Raw genomic sequence first — 19,523 nt, forward strand, 5'->3', positions numbered from 1 at the left:
AGGACAGAGAGAGAGGCGCAGGGCTTGAACTCACAAACTAGGAGATTATGACTTGAGCCGAAATCAAGTCAGACGCTCAACTGACTGCGCCACTCAAGCTCCCCAATTGTGGACATTTTAATCTGTGGGCCTTTGCTCGTTCTATCCCATCTGCTTGGAATGAGCTTCTACATTGCAGAACTCTTTTGAGACCGAGGTCAAAGGTTAGCTCCCCCTGTGAACCCCTGCTCCTTTAACATTGTGTTTAAGCAGCTATTTTAAATATCTTTAAAGGTCAGGTTTTCTTAGCGTAGGTCTGTAGGTCACTATGACTAGGCTTTGGACTAGGTTCCTGGAGTTGTCTGGGAACTCTGTGCGTCTGTGCCTGTGTGCATTACTGTGGAGGGGGGAAGGTCAGAACCACCAATTTCTTATGTGTCTCTCCGATGAGTTCCTTGAGGGCAAGGGTCACATCTTTTTCATCTTTGACTCTTCAGCAATGATCCACAATGGACACTCATAACTGTGGCAGAAGGCTGTTAGTGACCCACAGAGGCAACATTTCACAGGCAGAGAAAAGAGGATGGTTTAATTGGTAGAGTCAAGAGTTGTTGGTTCTTGATTACAGTGTTCAACATGCAAATTACATTCGCCTCTTGGTACAGAAATGGCACCCTGCCACTTCCCTGGGACAGTTAATCCAGACAGAATGATTCCTAGGTCGCCCTTAACTACATGTCTGCCAGCAATTGCCCTTTCTCCCTTCTTACAGCGATATGCAAACTCTTACCCAGAATAACTGGGAAATGAGGTCTTTTGTTCAACTGAGTAGCCATATTCGGTACAGCACTGTGGATCTGTCAACGGATTTGATATGTTCTGAACTCCAGCTCAAGACCTCACATTATGTAACCTATCTTTGATGATCCCAAAGGCACTTGAGAATCCGGCAGTGTCTCAGTGTCGCCGATTTTCACCGGACAGTGTTAAAGAGATAGAAGGCTGGCTAAGTCTGTCCTAGCCCTGGGTATTCAATCTGCAAAGAGCTTATTTGAGTCAGGTTTTGACATGTTTGCTGTCTATGTCACTCTGTAGGCTCAAAATGGAACAACACAGGGAGCTTTCACTTTGCTCATCCATAGCTCCTAAATTTTCAGTAATGAAAATGTATTACTTGTGTAAAGAAAGTTGTACAAATACTAACAAAAAATTAAAGGTAAAACACAGGGTGTTTGGATCCCAAGAAAACAAGCGCTCACTGTGGTCAGAAGTCAGGCTGATTGCACTTAATAACTAGGTATAATTGACAATGCTTTTTCCAAAGACTGAAGTTTCACTAAGTTTTATATATTATTACTAGCTTGAGTATTCCCCCTTTGACTTTCATTACTAGAGTCATCAGAAGGAAAATGTAAAACATTTTAAAAACAGCTGTTTCTGGGCAAGTCATCCAGCACAGACTCCTCAAATCTCTAGTTTCAGACATACAGGGGAACCTGGCTCAGACAAGAACAATTCTTGCTGCACACCTGCCAGCTCATGCATCTTCCTTTTTATTCCGAGAGGCTCCAGCTCAAACCAAAGTTACAAAGTCAAGCACTACTCTGAGTTCCTGATACAGCAAATCCCTGCTTGGTCTTCAAAAAATAGAGGTCTGTAATTCCTTTTTGAACATGCCTTCGAAGTGGAGGTCTTTGGCCATGAGCTCCTCTTCGACATCATCTAGTGCCCACTGGTGATCCGTCAGCTCCAAAGCTTCCCACTCTGTCTGCAAAGGAAGAGGACACCAGGGCAGGGAGAGGAGGGCTGTTACTAAGAGCAGTGCTGACCTGGGAGCATCTATTCCGCCTAGCAGCTGGACTAAGCTATTTGCACGTATAAACTCATTTAATCCTATGAGGTAGATACTGCTAATTGCCCGGTCTGCCTCCATGCTCAATTTATAGGTGAAGAGAATAAGGCTAAAATAGGAAAAATAATTTGTCTAAGTGAGTAACCGATTACATTTTTTTTCCATTTTTAAAATTTACTTTATTTATTTATTTTGAGAGAGAGCGAGAGTGCAACTACTGCTTTACTTTCTGTATCTTTGGATTCATGTATTCAGGATAGAATATATGGCCTTTTCTTACTGGTTTCTTTTACTTGGGATGTTTTCAAGGTTCCTTCCTGTTGTAGCAAGTATCAGTACTTCATTCCTTTTTAAGACTAAATATTTCATTGAATACTTCCATTGTACATACACTGTACTATTATTCCCAAATGTTTCATTTTGTTTATGTGTTCATAAGATGACGGTACATGTGCATTGTTTCTACTCTTAGAATATTATTCTTAGTGCTCTGAACTTTTCTTTCTTTTTTTTTTTTTTTTTTTTTTAAGATTTTATTTTAGGGGCACCTGGGTGGCTCAGTCAGTTAAGCGTCTGACTTTGGCTCAGGTCATGATTTCACCGTTTGTGGGTTCGAGCCCTACATCGGGCTCTGTGCTGGCAGCTCAGAGCCTGGAGTCTGCTTCGGATTCTGTGTCTCCCTCTCTCTGCTTCTCCCCTGATTGCACGGACTCTTTCTCTCTCAAAAATAAACATTAAAAAAAAAAGATTTTTTTGTTTTAATTTTATTCATTTTATTTTTTTAAGTTTATTTATTTAGAGAGAGAGCAAGTAAGCACATGATACAAGCAGGAGAGGGATAGAGAGGGAGAGAAAGAAGCCCAAGCAGGCTCTCTGTGGCCAATGCAGAGCCTGATGTGGGGCTCAATCCCACAACCCTAGGACCATGACTTGAGCCAAAATCAAGAGCTGGCCGCTCAACTGACTGAGTCACCCAGGTGCCCCTAAGACTTTATTTTTAAGTAATCTCTATACCCAACATGGGGCTTGAACCCACAACCTTGAGATCAAGAGTTGCATGCTCCACTAACTCCAGGTGCCCTTAGGAGTTTGTGTGGACATAGGTTTTCAATTGCCTTGGTTATTTACCTAAGTGTGAAATTGCTGGGTCATATGGTAGCTACATATAACTTTTTTAGGAAAGGTTAAAACTGCTTTCCAAAGTGGCTGCACCATTCCCAGCAAGTAGGACAGTTCCAATTTCTCCACATCCTTGTCAATACCTGTTAGTGTCCATCTGTTTTTATTATAACCATGGAGTGATGTGAAGTAGTATCTCCTTGTGGTTTTGATTTGCATTTCTCCAGTGGCTAACAATGTTGAGCATGCTTTCATGAGATTATTGGGTATTTATATAATTTCTTTGGAGAAATGCTTATTCAAAACTTTTGCCCCCTTTTAAACTGGGTTGTCTTTTTATTGTTGAGTTCTAAGAGTTCTTTATTCTGAATACTAGACCCTTATTAGAGATAAGATTCGTAAACATTTTCTCTGATACTCTTTTCTCTCTCTTAATGGTGTCCTTTGAAGTACAAAAGTTTTCATTTTGACCCAGTTCCATTTACCTGCTTTTCCTTTTGTTGCTTGTGCTTTTAATGTTACATCTAAGAAGTCACTGCCTAATCCAGCATCACAAACATTTTACACCTACATTTTCTTCTAAGGGTTTTATGGTTTTAGCTCTTACATTTAGGTCTTTGACCATTCAAAGTTTTTCCTTTTTTTATTGTGGCAAGAAAGATATGTAACATAAAATTTGCCACTTCTAACCTTTTTAAGTATACAATTCAATGGCATTAATTACATCCACAATATTGTGCAACCATCATCACTATGTATTTCCAAATTTTTCCATCCCCTGAAACAGAAACTCTGTACCCATTAAGCAGTTAAGACTGTTCTCTCCCCCACAGAACTGTCTTGGCACCTCTGTCAAAAGTCAATTGATATTAAATGTAGGGGTTTATTTCTGACCTTTCAATTCTATTCCATTGATCTGTATGTCTATCCTTATGCCTGTCCCACAAAGTCTTGATTATTGTAGCTCTGAAGTAGGTTTTAAAATGAAGAAGTATGAGTCTTCCACCTTTGTTCATATTAAATGCTAGTTGGGCTATTCTGGGTCTCCTGCATTTCCATGTGTATTTCAGGATCAGCCTGTTAATTTCTGCAAGAAAGGCAGGTGGAATTTGGATAGGGATTGTATTGAATTTGTAGATCAATTTTGGGAGTACTGCCATCTGGATAATATTAAGTCTTCTAATCCATGAACGTGGGTGTCTTTCCGTTCATTCAGGTCTTTAATTTCTTTCAGCAATGCTTTATAATGTCACTATACAAATCTGTCTTTCTTCTGATAAGTTTGTTCCTAAGTATTTTATCCTTTTTGAAACTATTGTAAATGGAACTGTTTTCTTAATTTAATTTTCAGATTCTTTATTACCAGTGTGTATAAATACAACTTTTTTTTTAACTTTTTAATTAGAAGCTAAAAACATTTTTTTTAAGTTTATTTATTTTGAGAGAGACAGAGAGAGCACAAGTAGGGAAAGGTCAGAGAGAAACGGGGACAGAGGATCTAAAGCAGGCTCTGTGCCGACAGCAGACAGCCTGATGTGGGGCCTGAACTCAGAAACCATGAGATCATGACCTGAGCTAAAGTCAGACGCTTAACTGACTGAGCCACCCAGGGGTCCCTTAATACAACTGAATTTTTGCATATTTATTTTGCATCTTCTAAAACCTTGTTGGACTTGTTTGTTACCTCTAATAGTTTACCTTGGGGGCTCCTTACAATAGTCTGTATAAAAGACAATGTTATCTGCAAATGGAGGTAGTTTTCTTCTTTCTTTAAAAAAAAATTTTTTTTAATGTTTATTCATTTTTGAGAGAGACAGACGTGAGCAGGGGAGGGTCAGAGAGACAGGAAGACACAGAATCTGAAGCAGGGTCCAGGCTCTGAGCTGTTAGCACAGAGCCCAATACGGGGCCTGAACTCATGAACCGTGAGGTCATGACCTGAGCCGAAATTGGATGCTCAACCGATTGAGCCACCCAGGCACCCCTCTTCTTCCTTTGTAACGTGGATGTCTTTTATTTCTTTTTCTTGCCTAAATGCCCTGGCTAGATCATCCAGCACAATGTTGAACAGAAGTGGCAGGAGTGGATGTACCTATCTTGTCCCTAATTGTTGTGGAAAAGCTGTTAGTGTTTCACCAGAGTTAGCTGTGGGTTTTTCATCAGATGCCTTTCATAGAGATGAGCAAGTTCTCTTCTATTTCTAGTTTGTTTTGTTTGTTTGTTTGTTTGTTTTTTAAATTTATTTATGTTGAGAGAGAGAGCCCAAGCAGGGGAGGGGCAGAGAGAGAGGGAAAGAAAGAGAGAGGGAAAGAAAGACAGAATCCCAAGCAGGCTCCACACTGCCTGCTGTAGGGCTCAATTCCACAAACCGTTGAGATCATGACCTGAGCTGAAATCAAGAGTTGGACGCTTAACTAACTGAGTCCCCCATTTCTAGTATTTATCATGAAAAATTAGTGATATTTTTCTGTACAAAAATTATACTGGATATATATACTGGATATATTCCAGAGTCATTTCATGAAAAGGCTCTAAGTATCGATTTTTTTAAAATGAAATTTATATCTGATGTCCACAGGGTCCAAACAGTTCAAAATATTCTAAAAGTTTACCTGCTGCCTCTGAAAGGACTGTTTTTATAGCTTCATTTACAGTGTGGGTTAAATTTGTGTGAACATTTAAAAATTAGTAAAAGTACCAAGAATCTCCAATTCGCTTAACAGCTGACTGTCTCAGGAACAAGAAACATGTAAACTTTTTAAAATACATTTTTTTGCTAAATTTAAATTTAAATTTAAATTTAAATTTAAATGATGGAACCACACATACTACACTCACTTCAGGGAACTTATCTTTAAAGTAACTGTCTAGTAATGCCTTTCAGAGCTTCAGTGAAGCTAGAAGGAGGTGTAAGTGTACCTTGAAAGCTTTGTTGGTGTCTGCAGGCATGGCCATGGCTGCTCCAGTCATCTGCTCCTGCATCATCCGTGACTGGTCAGCGGCTGCAGGGTAAGATACACCTACATGAGTGCCAGGGTTCAGCAAGCACCCAGCACCCTCAGGGAAGAACGGCCCTTACACAATACTTGCAGCTGCTCAGTGGTATGTTAGAGAACCACAACTGGCCCTGCCACACACTGGCTATGTGACCTAGGGAAAGTCACTTACCTCTCCTGAAAAATGGGCAGGGGAATAACAGAAGATAACCAAAGGAAGTGCTAAACTTTCTTTCAAATTTAAACAATAACAACATCTATCAGTTATTGAGCAACTACTTCATGTCAGGAGTGCTTTACATAGTCTACCTCATCTCCTAACAACCTACCCTGAAATTACTTATTAAGGTCTCTAAGGTACAAACAGGCAGAGGATTAGAGTGGTTAAGTAACTTGCCCGAGGTCCCAGCCATTAAACAGGAGAGCCAGGATTGGTGTTGGCAAGAATGCAGGTCAATGAACCAACTGGCCAAACCAGGCCTTCTTTCAGCTTCAGCTTACAGGCTTGCATCACTGGTCCTGGATTCCTCACATGAGGGTATCAGACTTCAGGGAACTAAATATTGTCCCTGTGACTGCCACAGAGAGTTCAGATCTTCAGGTGACCCTGGATTTTTATTCTTTTTTTTAAAGATTTTATTTTTGAGTCATCTTTATACCCAATGTGGGTCTTGAACTTAACAACCCTAGATCAAGAGTCACATGCTCCACCGCCTGAGCTCCCCAGGCACCCTGACCCTGGAATTTTTAAGACTCTTGTAGGATACCTTAGAAACTTAAGAATAAGTTTAAGGAGTGAAGTATTGTACTGAACTATGTCAACAAATAGCACAAACTATGTGAGTCTTCTGGCCCTGGCGTGAATGATTCGTCTATCAAAATATTTGCTTATTAAACCCAACGTATTTCTTACCATTATCTTGGCCCAGAATCAGAGAGTAAATGCTCCGAAGCCCAAAGACATTGAGGAAGTACCAAGATGCAGAACTCACCCTAGAGAGTAAAAGGGAAACAACGTAGGGAGTTATTTTAGCATTAATATAGTTCACACTTTCCTATGACCCAAAGAGTATACAAAGAAATCAGAGAATGTAAAGAAATCATTTGGGGTAGGTAACAGTTGGCATAATCCACCCCTGGCATTTTGAGTGGAGTTTCAATGAGAAAAACCAAAAACCTATTCCAGTGAAGTGTGCAAATTACAAATCTTGTTCTTTAGGCAACACCACTTTTAGATTTTGGTTTGTGTTTTTATAAAGGAAAGAAAGTTCTTACCAGGATGCATCTAATGTGAGTAGTTCAATTCCTTGCTGTAGCATAGGTTTAAAACGGAGGGTCAGTGGAAATGGGACTTTGGCTGCAGAAAAGAGAGAAAAAGTTCACAATCCCTCCTTGCTTTTTTAAGAATAGTTTAAGTGTGGATGCATGTAATCTTTCCCTGATGAGGTGGGAACTCTGTACCATACACAGTTTGGAAAATGATTTCTACCAGGAAATTTGTGTCAATTTCTGAAAAAATAACTGTCAGATGTCACTCTGTTATAGTTCCTTGAACACCAGCTTGCGAAGCAGGGACTCTGAGCTATGACCTACAATCAGAAAAGAAACTTGCACTAATCTGTTAAACCCAAATTGGAACATGTACACATAGAGAACTATGTTACTAAGAAACAAAATTGATTCAAAAAAATTATAAACAAAGACCAACAACTCACCCCAACACCTAGAAAATAAAGTCAAAACATGCTTCCCTTCATCCTACTTAACTAGAATTAATTTTGGATACAAACGAGCAAGCCATTTGTTTAAATTCCTATTTGAAAAAGCATCCATATCATGAACTTACCATGAGTTTGGAATAAGAGACAAAAAATCACAGGATATTAAATATTTTTATTCAAAGAATGTGATTAGTTTCCAATAGAGAATATGGGGCCCATTATATTAGTGTCTCAACAGCACTGGGATTTCTCTGAACAAGGACATGGGAAAGGATCATAGATGAAGTAAACCTGAAGTATTCTGGGTCTATAACTTACTTGTGACAAAGCCTGAGAATGTCATGTTGATCCATCCACCAATAAGAATCATAGGGAGAACATTTGTTACATTGCCTTTCATCATGTCTGTGAGCATAGTGGGATCTATAACAAAAACAAGAGACCACTACATTTTATGACTGTCGACAAAGACTTCTTCCTGATTTTGTGTAAATTTTATTTTTTTAAATGTTTATTTATTTAAGTAATCTCTACACCCACCGTGGGGCACAAACTCATGACCCTGAGATCAAGAGTCACAGGCTCCTCTGACTGAGCCAGCAGGTGCCCCTTAATTTATTTGATAATTAAAGTAATACACAAGTTCAATGTAAAAAAGTCAAATGACATGGAAACATAAGATTTAGACAGTTTCTCTGAGCCCACTCTCTAAACACTTTTAACTGTCTGTTGCATATCTTTCCATCTTTATACATACATATATAAAATATGCACATATATGTACATACACAATAGTTTCTCTCTATATATACACAGTTAAAGGATACTATGCTTAAATTCTACTCCTTAATTTTGAAAAGATAAATATATTGTGACTGGTATAATGTCCCTCTCTTACTGTTTTCAGTGTCTTCATAGGAGTCTACTGTGTGTGGTCACACTACTTTTGGGTGGATCTATAGGTTATTTCTAATTTTTTTCTTTTTTGCAATAAACACTGTTGCCAACAACTACCTAGTACATAAATCTGCATGTTTATGAAAGTGTTTCTGTAAGAGAAACTCTTAGAAGAATTTCTGGGTCAAGGGGTTTGAACATTTAAAATTGACAGATACTGTCAGACTGTCTTTCAACAATAGTGAGAGGGCCTGACTTCCCATGACCTTGACAGTAGCAGCTTTGTCAAGCTTTCGATCTTTGCCAGTTTAACAGTCTAAAAAGGACATCTTGTTCTAATTTTCATCCTGTGGATTTTAGCGAAATCAAGTATCTTTTCACACATGTAAAGGTCTTGTTTCTTATGGGTTTTCTAAAAGATTTATTAAAATCAATTCCAGTACCTTCTGTCTGGGTTTCTTACCTAGAGAAATGGGTATTAAAATGCGAGAACAGCCAATACAGAATAATAAATTATTCTGTTTTACTTTAAAAGTGCTATATTTTTTCACATGACTGGGATGAGTGGAAGAAATCTATGAGAGCAAAAACTGTAGGGTGGGCCAAGCAATCATGTCTGACAAAGAAATGGCTGGGCTGGGGGAGTGGTAAGAGCTCCTCCTCATTCAGGCAGAAGCCGGGTGGCCATCTGTCAGCAACAGGATCCAGGCACTGGGTGGGAGCTGGGACTGGGATGCTTTTCCGACTCTGCTCCGCAGAGCCCTGGGTCCTGGGGAACAGCAAAGGGAAGAAGACACAGGGACGGTGGCTCTAGCCTCCTCACCCCCAGACGAGAGCTCTTTTTAAAAAATCCACTTTATACACTGGGGTTCCCAGAAGATTTATTTGAAAAAGAGAACTCCACTTGCATAGGTTGCCCATACTAGATATCTCTAAGGTCCCTTAGATTACTATCTTACACAATTTAACATTTCAATAAATCAGCATCCTCCCTCCCCTCCCCCCAACTCATGTTAAGTATCTTCCTTAAAGATGGCAGAAGGAATCAACATACCAGTCATAGGAGAAGGAGGCACTACCTTCCTTTTAGTTTTTTTGAAAAATCCATCCTCTGGGTTGTTGAAGTAATATTTTCGTGTCAAGAAAGACTAGTAGAAAAGAGAGCTTTTTAAGTTTTAAAACTGTGACATAGCAAACTGTCAAATTATTCCCCAGAGGTTGAGTCAGAAGGCCTTTGGAATAGGCTGTTGCACTCAGAGCTGGCAGCCAACCTGACACTTTAGCTGAGTCACATTTAAAAACAATTTCCTAAGAAGGGTGAGGTCACAATGACAGTAGACACCACCAGACCACAGCTTAATAACAGATTTGCCAGACTTCAGCTTTCCCCAAAGAGTCCCCTTATAAAACATTCAGATATCTACTGCCCTCAACAGTGAATTGGGGAGCTTTTAATAAAAGATAAATGAGTACCTGTTTGGGAATGTATTTTCCATTTTCCCTGAGGACTCTGCTTCGAATTAGGACTTGACTGAAAAATACAACCAAGACAATGAGATTTTTAAAACCGAAACACTAGAAGAAAACGAGAGAATAAAAGTAGACCTATTTAAACACAAGAGAGGGCCTATTTGGCAACAGTCCTGTGGGGACACTTGTCAAAATACGAGTGTCCTTAAAACCAATATAACATATTTAACCCAACAATTAGGTTTTCAAAGAAGCATTTTTCAGAAGTCACAGTGTTCATGACTAAAGATTTCTTAGGAAGACACATTTGGAACATCACACTCTGCTCTTTGTTCCTTTATAATAAGCTAAGAAGGAACTTTCTCTGAGTGAAAAAGAGTAACAGTTGGATGCTCCTCAGAAGATGTGAGGGCAGGAGGAGGGAGGAAGGGTGAAGATAAAAGAACAAACTTTTTAAACCCTACAGAGACATGACTACAGGATTTGACAGGGTTGCTATCTGACAGACAACAAATAGAAGAAATTCCATCACGATTCAGACTGCTAGTAAACTCTCAATAAACGTTTCCTGAATTAGTACATCATTTGGTGATTTCTGAATATAAAATCATTAAAGATAATAGAATAATAGACAGTGATACAAGTGGGTGGTGCTAAGATACACATACCATACAGAACAGAGATCAAAATACTAATGTTGGCTAGGTTTTCAAAAGTTGTTTTATTGGGGGGAAAAAAACTCAAGTTAATGGAAATCCTTCTTGAAAAGTGAAAAAAAAGCAGACAGAAATGAACAAAATGAAAACTGTGTGCCTGGTTTTCTCTCTCCTCCTTAGGTGTTTTGTTTTGTTTTGTTTTGTGCAAAAAAGGTGATTTTGTTAAAGCACAGGATAGGACCAGTGGGCAGAAAAGACCTGCTCTCTCTCCTCCTTAGTATAAACCACCTGCTCTAATCAGTCAGTCAGTCCCCTTAGGGTCCCCTTGTCACCATATACATATTCTAGCCTCTCCATCTGCTGGGAATGCTCTAGTGCCACTCTCCTTCAGGAGTTCTACCCCATCATATGTTAACACATTCTTCAAGCCCCACCTTCTCCGTGAAACTGCCTGGTGCCCTCATGGAATTCTCTCTGGTCTTCCTCCTCTTGACTTCATTGGCTCTATACCCAGGCCTACAGAGGTGACATGTAATATGTTCTGTCCCTGGGAGCTAATCTAAAGCTACTCCAAGTGTGGCCTACGTACCAATGCTGGTCTGTGACGAGGTTAAGTGCAGACATTGAGAGTAAGTGTTTAGAAACTTTTATAGGGGCGCCTGCGTGGCTCAGTTGGTTGAGCATTTGACTCTTGATTTCGGCTTGGGTCATGATCCCAGGGTCGTGGGATTGAATCTCATGTTGGACTCTTTGCTGAGTGTGGAACCTGCATGGGATTCTGTCTCCCTCTGTCCTTCTCCCCCGCTTGTGCACCTGTGTGCTCTCTAAAATAAAAAAAGAAAAAACCCAAAACCAAAAAAACATGTTAAAAAAAACCTTTACAGTAATTTGTTATTCCACAACATCCAAATATATACTAAAATATCTTACAAAAGCACCAGTCTATGATCGATTGGAAATCAAAAAATCAAAGAACTGGACCTTCACTGATGTTTAGGCAGCACTGAGTCTAGAGTAACAGTAAAAATTTAAGCTCTGGGGGCGCCTGGATGGCTCAGTTGGTTGAGCATCTGACTTCAACTCAGGTCATGATCTCGCAGTGCGGTGTTTCGAGCTATGCGTCGGGTTCTGTGCTGACAGCTGGGAGCCTGGAGCCTGCTTTGGATTCTGTGTCTCCCTCTCTCTCTGCCCCTCCCCTGCTCATGTGTGCGCCCGTGCGTGTGCGCTCTCTCTCAAAAATAAATAAACATTAAAAAAAATTTAAGCTCTGGAGTTGGACAGATGGGTTCACATCCTGGCTCTGCCACTTATTAGCTATGTGATCTTGGGTGAGTCATTTAAATTCCCCATGTCTCCTTTCATATTCTGTACAACAACATATTTATTCTTAGACAAATACTTTTTGAGCTTCTGAATGCCATGTACCATATTAAGTGCATGAACAACAGTGATCAAAAAGCAAATACCTCATAAAGGTTAAAGTCTAGTGGGAGAGAAAGACATTGATCAAATAACCATAAGAATAAATGTGAAATTCCCCTGTTATGTTCTAGGAAGGAGAGATGGATATGATGGGAGTGTATAATACAGGGATTTGATCAAGTCTAGGAAGGCAGGGTCTGAAAAAAAGCTTTGATGAGGATGTATGACTAAGTTGGAATCTTAAGGATGACTAGAGATTACCTTGGCAAAGTGCTGGAGGGAACGGCATGGACAAAAGCCCTGAGGCAGGCATAAGCACTATGTCTTTGAGGACCTGAGAAAAGGCCACATGGCTAGAAGAAAGAGAACTACAGAAAACATGGTGAAAATGAGACTTGAGAGATACACAAGAGCCACACTATACATAAGGCCACATGGGTCCCACTGTATTTTTTTAATTGTGGCAAAAAATACATAATATAAAATTTACCAATGTAATCATATTTAAACACAAAGTTCAGTAGTACATATACATATATAAACACAATGGAATATTATCAGGCACAGGAAAGGAGATCCCGCCATCTGCAACAACATGGTTGAAACTTGAGGGCATTATGCTAAGTGAAATTAGCCAGACAAAGAAAGACAAACACTGTATGATCTCACTTTTATATGGAATAAAAAAAAAAAAGTCAAAAAGAAAATAGAATGGTGGTTACTGGGGGCTGAGGGAAATGGACAGATGCTGGCCAAAAGGTACAGTTAGAAGATGAGTAAGCTCTGGGGATTTAACATACAGTACGGTGACTAGAGTTCATAAAAACTGTGTAATGTACTTGAAATTTACTAAAAGAGTAGACCTTAAGCATTCTCAACATCAATTAAAAAAATGTTAATTAACTGGATTATGGTAATCAATTCAGAAAGTATATGTATGTCAAATTGTCATATTCTACATTTCACATAGCTGTAAAAAAAACCCTGAAATTATGACATGCTACAATACAGATGAACCTTGAAAATGCTGTGCTAAGTAAAATAAGATGGGCACAGGGGGACAAATATTGTATGATTCCACTTACATAAGGTATTTAGAGTAGTCAAACTCATAAAGACAGAAAGAATGCTGGTTGCAGAAAGTGGGTGGAGACAGGATGGAAAGTTATTACTTAGTATGTTCAGAGTTTGTTTGGGATGATGAAAATACTGTGGAAGCGGATGACGGATGATGGCACAACAGTGAAAATGTACTTAATGCCACTAAATTGTATACTTAAAAATAGTTAAAATGGTAAACTTTATGTTATGTATATTTTACCACAATTAAATTTTTTTTTTTTAACATTTATTTATTTTTGAGACAGAGAGAGACAGAGCATGAACGGGGGAGGGTCAGAGAGAGGGAGACACAGAATCTGAAACAGGCTCCAGGCTCCGAGCTGTCAGCACAGAGCCCGACGCGGGGCTCGAACTCACGGACTGCGAGATCTTGACCTGAGCCGAAGTCGGCCGCCCAACCGACTGAGCCACCCAGGCGCCCCTATTTTACCACAATTAAAAAAAAAGAGTGGGTACATGTCTGGCTCAGTTTGTGGAGCATGTAATTCTTTTTTTTTTTTTAATTTTTTTTTGAATGTTTGTTTATTTTTGAAGGAAAGAGAGACAGAGTGTGAGCAGGAGGAGGGGCAGAGAGAGGGAGAATCTGAAACGGGTTCCAGGGTCCGAGCTGTCAATGCAGAGCCTGATGACGTGGGGCTCAAATTCACAAACTGTGAGATCATGACCTGAGCCAAAGTAGGTCGCCTAACCGATTGAGCCATGCAGGTGCCCCATGTGGAGCATGTAATTCCTTATCTCAGGGTTGTGAGTTCGAGCCCCATGTTGCGTGTGGAGTACTTAAAAAAAAAAAAAAAAAAAAAAAAGGAGAAATACTGAGGATTTTAAACTGAGTTCTTCATATATGTTATTTTGTTTAAAGTGATTACCACTGTATTTGGCATATCCTAAGCACCAGGTTAATGGTATTTGTTATTTTTCTTTTGCATGTTTTATCACTTGGACTGAAACTCCCTGACAGTAGGGTCTTGACCTTGTCTTATACCCCACAGCATATGGTACAGCACAGGGCACATAACAGGTCATCAGTAAAAACTTGTTCAGCGTAGATAATTCAGAACTTCTGCAGATACTGTGATCAAAGAAACTCAAGTACATCTCCTATACTTACACTGCTGAGCAATTTCGTAGAATTGGGGTTAAAACCATGACCCTGAAGCATTTCAACCCTAAATCAAGGTAAACTTAAATTATCTTGTATATTCTAAACACTCACTTTCTCTGAGGTCTGCAAATGCTACAAGACATTTTTAATTTTACATTTTTGCTGCTGGTTTTTTTTAAGTATTTACTTTTGAGACAGAGATGGATGGGGGGAGGGGCAGAGAGAGAGGGAGACACAGAATCTAAAGCAGGCTCCAGGCTCTGTCAGCACAGAGCTGGACATGGGGCTTGAACTCATGAACCTGTGAGAATACGACCTGAGCCAAGGTCCAACGCTTAACCTCTGAGCCATCCAGGCACCCCCATTTTTACTACTATTGAAAAATAAGTTCTCGGGGCGCCTGGGTGGCGCAGTTGGTTAAGCGTCCGACTTCAGCCAGGTCACGATCTCGCGGTCCAGGAGTTCGAGCCCCGCGTCAGGCTCTGGGCTGATGGCTCAGAGCCTGGAGCCTGTTTCCGATTCTGTGTCTCCCTCTCTCTGCCCCTCCCCCGTTCATGCTCTGTCTCTCTCTATCCCAAAAATAAATAAACGTTGAAAAATAAGTTCTCATACTGGTTATAAAGACAAAGTGGCTCTCTTGCATTGCTGATTTGCAATTGAAACACTTTTCTTAAAAGGAAGCTTTAGTTTTTAAAGTTGGTATTTCTCAAACTGGGGTTTAATCATATATTAAAGACCTGAGTTTTTTTTTTTTTCCCTTTCCTAAGAGTCCTTTTCTTTGAGCTTGAGCACCATTTTTTACATACATTCTATTCCTAACTATGTTCTAATATATTTTATCTATGTATCTTTCCATTTTGGTTTAATATATTTTAGAAAAATTTTAGTAAGTTTTGAGGCACTAAAAGCTTAGTAACTTATGAAACCAAATGTCCCATTTTGTGACCATTCAGTCTAACGGACACTTATACTGTATTTATCTATCTATTATATTTTAATGTTTATTTATTTTTGAGAGAGACAGACACAGCACAAGAGGGGGAGGGGCACAGAGAGAGGGAGACACAGAATCTGAAGCAGGCTCCAGGCTTTGGCCTGTCAGTCAGGGCCTAATGCAGGGGTTGAACTGAGAGATCATGACCTGAACTGAAGTAGGATGCTTAAGTGACTGAGCCACAGAGGCGCCCCAACTTATACTGAGTTAGAGGAGTGTTTTACAACCAGAAAACACTTTGCCTTGGTTTTTGGCAGGTTTAGAACCAAGTGCTCAGCATTCTATCCAAGTTCAAAGGATAACTTGGTGGGGTACTGTCACACCATGTCAGAACTAGCATGGTCTAGATATCTCACATAAAGGAAGGAATAATTATGACCAGAGATGTTTGAGTTTTCTCCAAGACAGTGGTCCTCCATGGGGATGGTACTGTCCTGTAGGTGGCCTTCTGGAAATCTGTCGAACTTTTTTTTTTTTTTAATGTTTAAAAAAAATTTTTTTTAATGTTTATTTTTGACAGAGAGAGAGAGAGAGAGAGAGAGAGACAGAGCATGAGCGGTGGGGGGGGGGGGGGGGCGCAGAGAGAGAGAGGGAGACACAGAATCCGAAGCAGGCTCCAGGCTCTGAGCTGTCAGCACAGAGGCCGACACGGGGCTCAAACTCACCGCGATATCATGACCTGAGCTGTGAAGTGGGACTCAACCAACTGAGCCACCCAGACACCCCTAATGTTTTTATTTATTTTTGAAGGAGAGAGAGACAGAGCATGAGCGGGGAAGGAGCAGAGAGAGAGGGAGACATAGAATTTGAAGCAGAATCCAGGCTCTAAGCTGTCAGCACAGAGCCCGATGTGGGGCTCAAACTCATGAACTGTGAGATCATGACCTGAGCCGAAGTTGGACGCTTAACCGACTGAGCCACCCAGGCGCCCCTGTTGAACTTCTTTGATTGTCAAAATGATGGGGCAGAGAAGAAAGAACATGTAACTGTCATTTATTTGTTAGAGGAAAGGGATGCTAAGTATTCCTCAATGCTGGAGACAGTTGTGCGATTCAAAGAACTGTCTCGTATCTCATAATATTTTGAATATCTCATCGAATTGCTTTTAATTATCTGAGCCTCAAACCTAATTCCATTTTTTTTCTTTTTTTTGGACAGGGGAAGGAGGAAGTGATTTTTATATATATTCAATTTCCAGGTATGCAACTACCAAGTATATATAGGGAAAATTACACTTTGTTTTGTTCAGAACTTTATCAAGAGTAGTTCACCATTTAGTAAAATCACATCCAAAACACTGCCTTGTGTAGTATCTAAGTAGCTAACACACTGTATCAGCCTACAGTTGAAACTGTTCCACTTAAGGTGATTTTACAGTGAGGCGCATGCTGTGACTTTTGCATTACACTTTTTAGGATCATTGTGAACAAGCACTTATGAAATAAAAATTAAATTAGTTTTATTTTATTGCTCCTTACTGTTACAACTAGAGCATTATGTCATTTTTGTTAGTGAAGCATAGTCGACACACAGTGTCACATTAGTTTCAGGTGTACAAAACAGTGATTTGACAACTCTGTACATTATGCTACGCTCAAATGTGCAGCTACCATAGGCCACCATACACCGCTATTACAATACCATTGACTATGCTGTATCTTTCATCCTTGTAACTTATTCTTTCCATAACTGGAAGCCTGTACTTCCCATTCCCCTTCACTCATGTTACCCATCCCCCATTTCCCTTCCCTCTGGCAACCATCAGTTTGTTCTCTGTATTTATGGGTATTTCTGTTTTTGTTTATTCATTTGTTTTGTTTTTTAGATTCCACATATAAAGGAAATCATTTGGTAATTGTCTTTGTCTGACTTATTTCACTTAGCATATAATACCCTTTCGGTCCATCCATGTAGTCACAAACATTAGGTTGTTTTTTAAAAAAACATTTTTTTCTATAGATTGCATGAACTGTGAATTTCATCTTGGGCTAGAAAAAGGGGCTGTCAGTGTGCTATCATTCAAAACATCATTCTGAAATCACATAGTGAACCAAGAACAGAAAACCGGCAGAGAAGCTATGACAGCAGGAATTGTGGTTGAGAATCCAACTTAGAGAGTGAGACTGATTGGACTTCAAATACAGGCACAATATTCTGGTTATTTTGGAAAGGCTAATTAACTTCTCTGGCTTTCTTTTCTTCATCTGTAAAATTGGGTTCAGAATTATCTAAATTGGGGTTATTGTGAGGATAAAATGAGAACAATTAAGGGGCCCCTGGGTGTTTCTGTGGGTTAAGCATCCAACTTTAGCTCAGATTATGATCTCACGGCTTGTGGGTTCAAGCCCCACATCAGGCTTTGCGCTGACAGTGCAGAGCTTGCTTGGGATTCTCTCTCTCCCTGTCTCTCAAAATATATAAACTTAAAAAAAAAAGAACAATTTATTGGTGTCAATAATAAACGTCATATTGCATCTTTCTATAGCCATCCTTTCTTTGGTGAACTAACTTCAGGTTATCTCTAGGAGATCGGTTCTCATCAGTTCTGAAACTGATGCCACAGGAAAATAATTGAAGTGGCTGCTGTGGTGTAGTGGAAAGAACTCCAGATTTGGGAACCAGAAAATTTGGCCTCAAGTCATGAATGTCACCCTTTGTGACCATGAAACCTCTTAAGCCTCTGTCTCTGTAAAATGGGACAGCAGCATCTATCTCATAGAGTTGCTCTGAATTTTAAATAAGTTAATAAATGCAAGTGCTTAGCATGGGTAGAAATGTTGGTTTGTTATTATTCTCAGCATAATTGGGAAGTACAACTGAAAATGATAAAGCAGTGCTTCCCAAACTTCAGTCACTCTCGTTCCATGGTTATGATTTTTGTCTTATTTAGCACTTCTACTCTTAAAAAGTTAGTATTTTTTACGTGTCAACTTTTTCTACTTACATGTTTTAAAATAAATATCGAAATTGCCAACCAATGGAAAAACAGTATTAGTTGCCACAAATAGAACTTTTAACATAAATACAATGAAAACAAAATTTAATAAATTTTAGCAAGATACCACTGCCTGTGGAAAGTTCTGAGTCTGACGCTTGCTCTTTCTTAAAATGGGAGATTAATAAGTGTTACGGAAGTGTTAAAGAAACAGCAACATTTACCTGGGACGGTCTCTGAAAATAATCACAACGATTGGCTGGAAAATGTTTTTTATTTTAATATGGAAGGGGCACACGTCTAGATTCCTAAAATCATCTCAAATTACCTCTCCCCACATATAAATACTGTAATGAAGCACATGAGTAACAAGTTGCCTCTATTCTTGGAAGGGAAATGATAATTACAATCCCTCACATCTCTATGGCAGTTTTACATTTGCACAGCACTTGGTTACTTAATCTTAGCTGACCACCACAGTAGTTTGGTAAAACGGGTAGTATAAACACACCCACCTTCTATATAGTTCATAGATAAGAGGGTTAGCGACTGGCCTAACAACATTAACAGCAACAATTTTTTTGAGCACTTAATACGCCCCAAGCCCCGTACTAAAGGCTTTGTAGCCTTCATATAAAAGTTAATCCCCACGCCTGCTCTATGAGGCATGTTCCGTTATCCTCATTTTACAGATGACGAAAGTGAAACACAGAAGCAACACAGCCAAGGTCACCCAGCCAGGGGGAGCGCGATGTGAACCCGGACAAACTGATAAAACCCCTGTACTTTCTTGCCCAAGGTCACGGGGGAGTGAGGCCGCCGGAGAGGGAAGGCGCTGACCTGTCGGAGACTTGTTCCTGGGTGAGCTTCTTGTCACTCTGCAGCAGGATGGACACGTAGTGGCGGATCATGCCCACAAAGAAGGTGATAATAACGATGGGCAGGACCACCCAAAGGCGGATGTTGGAGTCGAGCAGCAGCTCTGGCCCCGCCATCTCACAGAGAGCCTGCTCCCACCAGGTGTAGCCGGGTTTCTTTTCCCCGAGGTACGGAGGTCCCTCTTCGATTTCGCCTCCCGGCCTTCTCCCGCCTCTCAGCCTGGCTGGCCCCAAACCCTACTCCGGCCTCGGCCCTCGCGCACTGCCCTAGCCGGGCCGCCCGGCCGCGCACTTCCGGCGCGGATGTTTTGCGTCACGGTGAGGCGAGCCTTGGTGGCGTCAGCGTGGCGTAGCGCCGGGCGCGCAAGTCGAAAACGAGG

At 40.2% G+C, this 19,523-nt stretch overlaps 1 protein-coding gene across 1 annotated transcript; it reads right to left on the bottom strand.

Moving 5' to 3' along the window:
- Positions 1–540: 540 nt before the first annotated feature.
- On the bottom strand, positions 541–19,380 carry EMC3 (ER membrane protein complex subunit 3). The gene is made up of 8 exons (XM_043588092.1): positions 19,106–19,380; positions 10,038–10,095; positions 9,619–9,712; positions 7,986–8,090; positions 7,222–7,303; positions 6,860–6,939; positions 5,870–5,952; positions 541–1,747 (listed from the first exon to the last, which is right to left on the bottom strand). The coding sequence occupies exons 1-8, from the start codon at positions 19,258–19,260 to the stop codon at positions 1,619–1,621; spliced, it is 786 nt and encodes a 261-aa protein (XP_043444027.1). The 5' UTR covers positions 19,261–19,380; the 3' UTR covers positions 541–1,618.
- Between the last annotated feature and the right edge of the window lie 143 nt (positions 19,381–19,523).

Source organism: Prionailurus bengalensis, chromosome A2 (genome assembly GCF_016509475.1).
Source record: "Prionailurus bengalensis isolate Pbe53 chromosome A2, Fcat_Pben_1.1_paternal_pri, whole genome shotgun sequence".
Taxonomy (NCBI): domain Eukaryota; kingdom Metazoa; phylum Chordata; class Mammalia; order Carnivora; family Felidae; genus Prionailurus; species Prionailurus bengalensis.

What these genes read in the sequence shown, in the direction of transcription:
- EMC3 (XM_043588092.1), bottom strand. Translation starts at nt 19,260, where the DNA reads ATGGCGGGGCCAGAGCTGCTGCTCGACTCCAACATCCGCCTTTGGGTG. An exon ending in GAAAATACATTCCCAAACAG is followed by an intron (nt 9,713 to 10,037) that starts GTACTCATTTAT and finishes CTTTTCTACTAG; the next exon opens with TCTTTCTTGACACGAAAATA. An exon ending in CTCACATTAGATGCATCCTG is followed by an intron (nt 6,940 to 7,221) that starts GTAAGAACTTTC and finishes TTTACTCTCTAG; the next exon opens with GGTGAGTTCTGCATCTTGGT.